Source organism: Rhododendron vialii, chromosome 6a (assembly GCF_030253575.1).
Source record: "Rhododendron vialii isolate Sample 1 chromosome 6a, ASM3025357v1".
Lineage (NCBI taxonomy): Eukaryota > Viridiplantae > Streptophyta > Magnoliopsida > Ericales > Ericaceae > Rhododendron > Rhododendron vialii.
This window is the reverse complement of record NC_080562.1, coordinates 1,300,247-1,311,270: the sequence shown is the minus strand read 5'-3', so window position 1 is coordinate 1,311,270 and position 11,024 is coordinate 1,300,247. Positions and strand designations below refer to the sequence as shown.

General features: G+C 41.0%; 2 protein-coding genes across 2 annotated transcripts; one reads left to right on the top strand and one right to left on the bottom strand.

Annotated features, from left to right (window-relative positions):
* Positions 1-6,568: 6,568 nt before the first annotated feature.
* Positions 6,569-8,433, top strand: LOC131330883 (uncharacterized). Its single transcript, XM_058364624.1, has 3 exons — positions 6,569-6,865; positions 6,953-7,217; positions 7,693-8,433. Exons 1-3 carry the CDS (start codon positions 6,721-6,723, stop codon positions 7,916-7,918), a joined length of 636 nt encoding a protein of 211 aa, XP_058220607.1. The 5' UTR covers positions 6,569-6,720; the 3' UTR covers positions 7,919-8,433.
* Positions 8,434-8,463: 30 nt separating this feature from the next.
* Positions 8,464-9,813, bottom strand: LOC131330308 (uncharacterized). The gene is made up of 2 exons (XM_058363847.1): positions 9,118-9,813; positions 8,464-8,601 (listed from the first exon to the last, which is right to left on the bottom strand). The coding sequence occupies exons 1-2, from the start codon at positions 9,811-9,813 to the stop codon at positions 8,464-8,466; spliced, it is 834 nt and encodes a 277-aa protein (XP_058219830.1).
* Positions 9,814-11,024: the final 1,211 nt, after the last annotated feature.

The following is an 11,024-nucleotide window of genomic DNA, read 5'->3' as shown; positions in this document are numbered from 1 at the left end:
CGCTCAGCCCTTTACGTTAGACACGACAAGTCTTGGCACGCCCGCTCAGTCCTTGAGCCACATTTCGGAGCCGAACACGTACCAATGTGTTCGACACAACTTATGCTTCGGCTTTCTGGTTAAAGATAAATTTGCAACACTGCTTAAGAGTTGTTTATGAGAAGCATCAACTTTGATGCGTTTGGATCCAGCTTTTCAGAATCAAGTTATTCAAAACTAGAAGTTTTAACGATCGAGCACCAATGACAGTTGTGGTGTACGTTGCTCTCTCCCTCTCACACACACGCGTGCATGCAAGCACACAAAGCAAAGCAAAGAGAGCAAAAAGCAGTTGTTAAGATTGCTTCGTTCACTCCGATATATGGAATAACGCCCCAAGCGTAGGGTTTAATACGTCAGTTGAAGCATGATAATCCGGAAGACCGGGATCGTACCCACGGAAATAATTAATACGGCTTTGCTGGACTTGTAAATGTAAGCTCGGGTTTTCGGCTTTTAGACAGCCAACTTGGTTTTACGTGTGTAATGGAAAGTAAAAGGGGCTAAATTGAAAAGTGAATAAACTAAGATAAAAAGCAGGTTAGGTCCAGGAATTATCAACACTCACGACTCAAATTAAACTGCATTTCTCACCCAATTACGCGGTTCAGGATACACAATTAAGGTTCCCAAATCGGAAAATAGAATGGTTCGAATACGAAGCTAGCTCTAGAATTTATTTAGCAAATGCCTCGTACGTCAGAGTTCCAAGCATCATGTGTGGTAAGTAGGCGATGCTCTTACCTACATATGATCAAGGAGATTAACACTTTAGCGATTTGACAAATAAACCCGAACCCCACATCGATTCTCGAATCAAAGGTTTAAACTTTATGGTGAAAAACGCAATTCTACTTAAGCCATGAGGTGCTAATCACTCCATGACCTAACCTTGGAAAACTACTCACACATATCTATTAAGATAAGAGTAAGCAAAAATCTACTTAGCATAATTGAATTAACAACACTAGAAGAAAATTAGATTAAACGATAGATCAAGTAAATTGCTACAACTTTAATGAAGACAACAATATCAAAAACTAACTAATTAAGATAGAAAATTGAAAATTCAAAGCTGGAAAATGAAGAACAGCCAAGAACAATTCAAAATCTAGATCTAGATCTAAAAATGATGCAATCAAATCTATCTACTTGTTTGTACAAAATGACATCATGGCTTTTATACTCCAAGGTACGCACACGGAATATTCTTAAGAGATGCTCTGAAAATCCCCTAATAAGTCTTCGGTATCGATGGCAAAGGACTTAGGTTGCTTTGATGGAGGCCTCGGTACCGATTGAATGTAGGGTCTTCCATCGATAACGAAATGGATAAGCTTCTGTGCCTCGAATTACCTCGTACCGATGGAGAAAATGGGTTCCCATCGATGCCGAGATGGATAAGTCCAATCCCCAGTAATCCCTCGCTACCGATGCATAATTTCATTTTCTATCGATGCCGATTCATATATTTATCACCACCACTTGGTCTCGTTTTCTGCCTTGGCCATGCCTTGCCTTGGCGAGCCGTCGGGTTGCCATCGGGTCTTAAAACTTTGTTATTAGGTGATTTCCTACAAAACAAAATCAATACACCTCGCGAGCAGAAAGCAATCAAAACAACTAAATTTAAGCGATAAAATAAACTAAAACTAAATAACTAGCGCACCCTCTCTTGCATAATCAGGTGCTTATCAAGGATCTTACCACAATAAGGCTTGCAGAGCCTGCAATCTACCTCACACAATCTAGGACAAGCAGCTGGGCAGTTGTACGGAATTCCATACAACTCCCAAACATTGGGTCATGACAAGCAGCTTTCCCAGTCCACACGTTTGACGGGATAAAACAAAAGCATATGATCACAAGAGTAATCCATGCACTTCCCATTTCTGTTCCTTCTCCTCCTTCAGTTTGCAACTTAAGAGAACTTATGGTTTGGGGTTTGAATTCTTGTATTCTTTTTTCACTTGGTTTCTGAAGCTACTCCTACTATGAAGTTAAACAAAAATAGTTAGGTGATTGCTTGCGCGAGAAGGGTAATAATTATGAACAAGGTCAACACTTCGTCTTGAGCAGAGTTTGGAGAAACCTTTGAAATCGGGTTAGGAAAATGATAGATAGATACATACTTACCAATCACGCCCCTCTCACAAAAGTATGGGCCCACAAATAAAATTGTGGAACTCCCACAAGATGGGGCCCCACACATAGAATTGCGGGACCGACACAGGATGGGCCCACACAACCCTCTCACAAACGACCTCGTTTTGGTGCCAAATGGGGATGCCACTCTTGTGGGGGGTGAGATCCTTTGAGCCAAAATTTTGTACCCATCCTCCGCTGCGAACCCCCTCATCTCGACACGTATCCACACCAAATCTCATTCGTTGAATCAAATCCACGCTCTCTCCTCTTCCCTTCTCCAGCGAAAGACTCCCTTCACCCCTTCTTCGCCGGCAACTAATCCATGGCCGGCGCCACCATCCTCACACTCTCTCTTTCCCACCTCATGAAAAGCATGAGTATAGCGCCCCTAGGTCCGAGAACCATAGATTATTTGCATATTTCAACCCTTTCTAAACTTTTGAATCATGTATACCTGCAAATCAAAACATATTTCCAGTTTTTTTCAAGATTCATGTAACTATACCAAGAGTCACAATCCAACATGGCAAACTGCATCTCAAGTGTGTATTAACAAGTTTCAGATTTCTGTGAAAGGAAAGAAAGAGTTTAAAAAACATGGAATGTAAAGGGTCCACATGATACAGCAAAAGACTCCATTTGCATCAACGGCTCATTTCACCAAAGAATTAGTGCATTCGGTCACTCCCTTCGCTGTAATTGTGATCTTCCATATTCCAAATTATGGAGCAATCGGCACTGCAATAAGACGTTCAAAAATCAGGTATTAAGTTAATTGATTCCTATAACAAAAGCATAAACAACAAAGATTGCCAGCATCGATACGAAAAAAAATTGATGATGACTACTTTTTCATTCTATATGAAATCCTCAACGAGAAATTTGATCAGAGATCCAAATTTTTCAATGAAATCTTCATGGATGAAACTCTTGAAATCCGTTCATATGGGCTTCTTGTGCCTCTCTTATGCTTGAACAATCCTTATCTAATGTTTTAAAGGATTGTCTTTGGTAGTGTCCAGCCAATTAGGACCCAAAAAAAGAAAGAACTCAGCCAATTAGGCGCATCTGAATTGCGCCCCGGGCGCAGCTGTAATGCGCCTTGGGCGCATTTAAGTTGCCCTCCGGGCGCACCAAGATTTTCTCTTCTTAATTGTAATGCAATTTAGGCGCATCTGAATTGCGCCCTGGGCGCACCTGTAATGCGCCTCAGGCGCATTTAAGATGCTCCCCGGGCGCACCCTGATTCTCTCTTTTTATTTGTAATGCGCCTCAGGCGCATCCATTGGACTCTGTTTTTGAAGTTACAACATCCGTTCTACTGATTTCCTTGACCCTTGTTTGTGTTTTGCTCAGGGGATTTATCTAAAAACAGTTACGATCGATGCACTTACTCTTGATTGTTTCTTGTGATGTTTCAGGGGATTGTTCTGCTTGTAATTTTAAAATACTCTGGTCTTTGCTGTATGGCGGGTATTGACACTCCGACTAGGCTTGAAACTCCCCAGGATTCTTGATCTTTTGTTTGCGGAAGATATACTTGAATTGTGTGTTTCTGGGGATACAAGAAGTCACATGTGATGTAGTAATTTGATTAGCCAGATGAAACCTTCTGATGTCATGGAAGGTTTGCTTGATGGATTGTGCTGTTCAATGGTACAGTGGTCTCATAAATAAATTGTTTCGAATCTGTTTTCATAAATACTATATTATTTTTAAGTTTGAAAATTACAAATAAATACTTATTTTTTAAGAACCCTTAGCGGAACAGGACGTCAGTTATGTGATTGTCCTCGTCGCAACCTGCTCATCTTCATTTATGTGACTGGATGATATGTTCTTTACTTTCTAGAATAATCATGATATCGAAAAACTTGGAGGCAAAAATGACAACGTTTTGCCTTATAGTGCGGACTGCAATACATGATCCCCAATCCGTGTATGTAGCATTGCTCCTCTGGTTATTACCAAGACAGAAAAATAAGGGGGTCTGTCTCTTACTCCAATCTTCCCTTTAAAATGTTTGTCTTCCCCTCTGGGTGCAAAAGTCTCCCATTTTCCTGTCCTAATTTTGAGGTTAAGATGTTCTAGAGTCGAATCCCACAGTACTGCCAGGAAAAAGAGAGTCAAAACTTGAATCTTTTTTAGGAGTTTTCACAGACAAAGAGGCATATATATTATATTGGACAGATCATACCTAATGAAAGCTGTCACAATTATTAATAAGTAGATTACAGAGGACCGAGCATGACTAGCCAAAGCCAGCCCAAACCACAAGAATGAGGGGATCTCCAATGGAAGAATTATATTTCTATTCCTTCTCAAATTCTTAACACCTACACCATTGGCCATTGGGAACTATAACTTCAGCTGTCTGGCTAGATAATACAACAGTATAGGTAGATCTCCACCGACAGAATTACGTTACAAGGCCCATAGGGCAAGCGTAAATCTGGGAGTACAATTTTAGAACACTACTCTGTATACATTGGCGTCGAAAACTTATCGATCTGTAATTCATCCTTACAAAATGAAGAGAAGACCCATTGAAAGATAGTATTGGTTTAAACTTGAATTCAATGAAGGGGGGAGTATTAAGCTTTGGGATGGATAAAAGGGCTATTAACAACAGAAAAATAGCGCTATACAAAGTTCCTTCAATTTCTTACTCAATTCAACTTTTGATAAATCATTGACAAAAAAAAAATAGATAGGATTCCTTCCTTTGGAGTAGGCACCGCCATTCGATTCAACCACCTCGTGCATTGATATTCGAAGACTATATGCACCGTCACATTCAAAAAGCACACGCACCGGCCTGCGAGTACTTTGTATAATGCTTTACTGGCACGTACTTTGCATTGAGCATTCACAAGCACAACATTAAAGCACCTCATGATTTGCATTTGAACTTCTATTTGCAACAACGCGCTCCGGTGCCCCTTCTTCTTAGTAGACGTGTATTGTTTGCTACATTCCACTAATATGAGTACCACTCCCTCCTCAATATGCCACCTTAGCTACTGCGCCTTCACATGGTTCATATGCATCGAGCGGTTGTGTCCGATAAATTTATTTAAAATTATTTTCCAAGCATTGCTCTGCAAGTAATGATAAGAAACATGACATTATCTTGGAAAACAAAAAGTCTAGGTAGTTGTTTGGCTTCAGCTCATGGTTATCTGTGATAGCCTTTTGGTTTGCAGAATTGCGTAATTTATTGCCTCTTCGAATATATGAATTATGGTCATGGAACACATCCACTTCCTAGGGCCCATTGTTGGAACCGGGTCCAAGCCTTCTCTCTCAACAATGTACCTTTCAAATCTGTAAAGCCAAGATGAAATCTAAATCATTAATTATTAAGACGGACAATTCGGATCACACCCCGAAGTACCCCATAGGTGACCAAATATTTTTTAGATTTAATATACTACATTTTTTTTTGTAACTATGCAGTATGCAAATAGATGTTTGAAAAAAGTGATCCAATTGACAGATTAAGCAGAGTAAGGTTATCCGAAATAAACACATATATAATGGGTCCCTGGGACCAGAGATCGATGGACGGTCTAAAACACCAGAAAGTCTACGTCCACTGCTCCCCCACTGCTCTTAATCTCACCGTCCAAAAGTGTTTTAGACGTTCTGAATTTTAAAAAACCCATATGTGGAAGAGTTAAACTTTTTCACGAAAGAGTTTTTTAAGAACCGGACCATAGTGAGATGTTGAGTGGTGGGTGTAGGACGCTAATGAGAGGCAGATAGGGCCAAATGTGGCTCAGACGTGGCTGCAGTCACAGTAGTTTGTTTGAGTCAGGGACTCATCAAACTCGGCTCATCTCTCAGTCCAAAAAATATGGAAGATGCTTCAGAATATTCCCTTTTGAGTTTCTGTCGAATACCCATCCCTTCAATTATCAAACCCAATCTCAAAATGGATTTCAGTAACTAGCAGCAAGGTCCCACTCCCCAACCCATGCCAACCGTTTCCCCATAACTCCTCTTAATTATGAAAAAAAATTCAGTGCCGAGCGGATACCACGTGATGCCCGCTCGTGCATTCGAGTCGTTCATTTCATTTTTGAACTAATAAGCACCAAAAAATACTAGAGTACACAAATATGTTTGGAATCATTCGAGGTATATGAACTCCACATGAATAGCGTGGGGCTTGCATATTGCATCGGATATGTTTTTTAGCAAGCGGCCCATGTCATATATAATTTCAAACACATCTATATTGGAATCTGCACACTCCTATGTATGGATGTCGCATTGCTGAAGGGGAGTGACTGGGAGTGCGAAATCAATATATTGTTGATTTCGCACTCCCCAAAATCCAAATTGTTAACTTTTTGGGAGTGAAAATCAGAATGAGTTGATAGGAAGTGCAGTTAACAAATTGAAATTTGAGGAGTGTGAAAACCACTCCCTGCCTATGTATACACTAACTCTCCCTACTTATGCCCCTATGCACATTGGTTGTGTCCTTATAACACAAACTTGAGCAGAAGAACTTAAGCCAAAAAAATGATCATGAATGCTACTACTGATACTGCGAAACTCTCTCAATCCGAGCAAGAAAAACTCCTCGACAAACTTGGAGTATTCAAGATTCAAGGCAGAGACAAACGTGGCCGGAAACTTCTCCTGATAATTGGAAAACTCCTTCCCGGTAAACCTCTCTCTCGAGTTTTCTATCATCCGGTGCTTTATCTCTCTTCCTAACTCTTGTTCTGACCATTTTCCGTTTGATGATCAGCAAAACGTGTGACCGTTGAGGCATTGAAAAAGTACTTGGAGGAGAAGATTATGCCTGGTTTGGATGAGCAGCCGTTCTCCGTGGTGTACGTCCACACCGGTGTTCGGAGGAGCGAGAACTTTCCTGGCATCTCGGCCCTCCGATTGATCTCCGATGCTATTCCGATTGACGTCAAAGATCGTCTCGAGGCTGTTTATTTCTTGCACCCGCGCCTGCAGTCCCGCCTTTTCCTCGCCACCTTTGGTCGTCTCATATTCAGCGGAGGGTAATGATTTCATCTCTGGCCCGGACTGAGCAAAATTGTTAAGTCACTTAGAAAAGTTTATTCACCTTCAATATTAATTTGAACGGATATCGATAGTTATATAAACAAATCATACCGAAGAGGGTAAAACTATATTTTCTACACAAATGAAAGATGTCCCATTGTAGAGATATTTTTGGCCAAGTCGGCTACAAGATGAATGATCCCAGGCGAGCAATTATGGTCGGAAAGATTCGAACTCCTGACCCTCTAGCGAGGTGCAAGAGCCCTGACAAATGTTCGAATAACTAATTTTTGGCATCTATGTAAGTTAGAGATAGATAAACAAAATAATATCTTCAATCCATGGGGTACGTATGAAGAACTGGAGAGAGACCAATGAATTGTTGTCAATCTCGACTCATATATGCTTATGAGTTTGGACATAACTATACGGTGGTAATGACTTTTGTCAATTATTGTTAATGTGGCCCAGGTTATACCGGAAGGTGAAGTATGTGAGCAGGTTGGAGTTTCTGTGGGAGCACTTGAGGAGGAAAGAGATGGAGTTACCGGAGTTTGTTTATGATCATAATGAGGAGTTGGAGTACCATCCGATGATGGACTATGGGTTGGAAAGTGATCACCCTAGATCGGTCTGTTCTGCGCTGGCCATGGTGGACTCTCCATTTTCCGTTTACTCCATGAGATGCATTGCCTAGCTAGAAAAAAGAGCAGATTTGTTTTGCTTTTTGTTTGAGTTATTTTTGGTTTTGAGTTCTCAAGATAAGTCTTCATACTATACTGACAGAAATGCTTGGGAAACATATGCTGATATGCCTCGGCACTGTGTTCAAAGTCATCTGGTATTTGTAGGTATTACATGCATGGAACTCGTGTACGTCTGTCTGTGTTCGAATCTGTATCCAAAAATTTGTATCCTTAGCACTAGTCAGCGTATGCAAGAGCTTGTGTGCTTGGTAGCAACAGCCTGTGTCTCAAAATTATGGTATAATGTACCGAGAAGATACTCTGTTAAATTCTGTATACGAAACAATGTTGTTTTCGTTAATCTTACTTACTACAATCTAAGTCTAATCCCTGCTCGATAACCAAAATGCTTACAATCAAGAAGAGTTGGGTGTTTGGATAGCAACTTGTTCTACCAAAAATAGCACTTCTTCTTCCTCATCTTTTGCATACTTCTTTTTATCTTTTTGTTGTACTTGCACGGGTGGATCGTTTGCCACGTCTACCTCTCCGTCACTCAAAAACCTGTAACTGTGCTCGATACACCAACCGCTAAAGCATGCTTATCTAATCCATTAGGGATTACTGGATGGATAGTTTCACAAGGAACCTTCAATTCACAAACAGACTGTTTAGTAATCTCCTTTGACAAGTTCTGCAACATTACTTTGACAAGTCAAAACATCATTCACGCGTCCCTCCAATCAATACATTTTTCACGGAATCACGGTCAATATTTACTTACTACTCTAGTAAGTGTTCGCAAAAAGTAGAAGGTAGTCATATCACAATACCAAGTTTTAGCATTCTCAAGCAGACAAGCATGATTTGTGAACAAACCAGACACGCATTTCCTTAAGCGACATAATGTTCTTGATTAGTTGATCAAGTGATTTACAAGTCGAATTATCCTTACAAGGAAGCCATGCCATCATAAACTCATGATCGATTCAATTCTTTACAGATAAGTTTGTCATCGGAACAATGAAACAGTGAATCAACACAATTTTTCATCCCAAGATAATAAAACACACACTTAACCCACATCGCTAAAATTTGTCATACGTATCAGAAGACTGCAGAGACGAGAGCACGGGTACAAGAACATAGAAAATCATACATATAAACGGGTTCAAGGCCCGGAAACCACCCAAACCCACAAGAAGAAAACCATATTTATCGCCCCAATCACCAATAGATGAGCAAAAACCAGCCACGCGGCCGTTGGGTTCCAAGCCTTCAACAAGTCCATCGCAGCGAACCCGTAAACGGGTTCAAGCCCTGAAACCACGCCAGCCAAGTGGCACAAGGACGCATCATCAGCACGATTCAGAGATAAAGTCACAAACCCGGCGGAAACCAGCAGAGGCGTGTTATGGGTACCGATTCCGACCAAGACGAGGGCGAAAGACCCGATGAATACGACGCTGTAAACGGCCAGAACGAGAGAAACCCAGAGGTAGGTGATGAAGAGGCGCTTGCAGACGCTGCTGCGAATCGCAAAGGAGACGACGGCGGGCTTGGAGGCGGTGCAGAGAGAGGCGGCGGCGAAGACGGAGGCGGCGGAGAGGAGAGGGAACAAGGCGAAGTGGAAGATGAGGCAGCAGAATTGGAAGAAGAGGAGTTTGGTCCATTGGGAAGAGATGTTGTGAGAAGAAGCAGATGGGGAGGTGTCGATTTGGGGGAGAGCGTAGACGGACATTGACATTGCGAAGGTGAGAGATGGGAACGGTGTGAGGTTTCTGCAGTACCAGGTTCGGGAGGAAGGGTTTGGGATTGAGGTTGATTCGTTTAGGATGGCTGTTATGGTTGGGAAATATTGGAGCTCTTCTGCTGGTAGATCCATGGCTGTTTGGTACAGAGTCATCGGTTGTAGTTATATGGAAGCAGAAATTAGGGAGAGAGAGAGAGAGAGATTGCAAAATATGTGAGTTTGAGAAAACCTAATGGAGTAGAAGTCCAACAAAATATCCTGGAGATTATCAGAAAAAAAACAAAATATCCTGGAAAAAATTAAAAACTGATACAGAGGCCTATAGCAAAATAAGGGGTTTGGATGTGAGATAAGAATTTGGAGTATTATTTACGAAGAGAGATAAAATAATATGGAGTATTGATTAATAAGGAATGATCTTAAATAAGAGTTCGACTCCTCTTCAATCCTCCTAAAATTGAAAGATCCTCCAATCTAGATTTAACGACCGGATTTAATACTACACCTAAAAAACCATAGAAGTGAGCACACGAAATAACAATCCTCTCACTGTCCCTCAAAATCGGCCTGTCAAAACAGGAATTTCGTTACTGGATTGTTTAGTCGCGGCCGAACTCCATTACTTAGTTGGTTCTTTAATCACGTTTGATAAAACAACTTCAAATCCCAGCAATTAAAGTTGGATTAGGGATTGGTTAGGTTTTGGAGAGGAAAAGAGAAATAGAAGAAGTTGAAGGAGATGGAGAAGGCAACAAACCTCTCCTCCAGTATTTCAAAAATTCAAGAGACGTTCATAGCAAATTTGATGGGTTTGACTTATCGGAATTCTTCTTCTTTTTTACGGGTCTAATGGTGGGTTTGGGTTTTTTCATATTAGTCTGGGTCTGTAGAAGGAGACAAATTAGATGAGCTACAAGAATGGGTAAGAGGGTTTAAGTTGTAAGAATGGTTGGCTGACGGACGTGCTACTGAAAAGGAATTTATGAATTTCTAGCAGATTACCATTTGGAATTCCTAATCCTAATGAAAAAAGAGTAGATGTTTGATCACTATGATAGTCCTAATTGCAGGTGATGGATAAGCATTTGAGCATATTAGCAAAGCAGCATAGAGAGACGTGATTTTGTAAAGAGATTTGGGGCAGGAGAGATTTGGTGGGTTTAGACTTTAGAGGGCAGCTGACATTTTACGTTTTTACAGATTGGGGGGAAACGAATTGGGGATTTAGGTTTTTAGGATTTTTAGTTGTACAGGTGGGGGATGACGTGTAAAAGAGGGTCCCACAAGCACCAAACCGTTAGCCTCGTAGGCATTTTCCATTCAAGTTTAACGGAAAGGGTAACATTGAAATCGGGTTACGAACT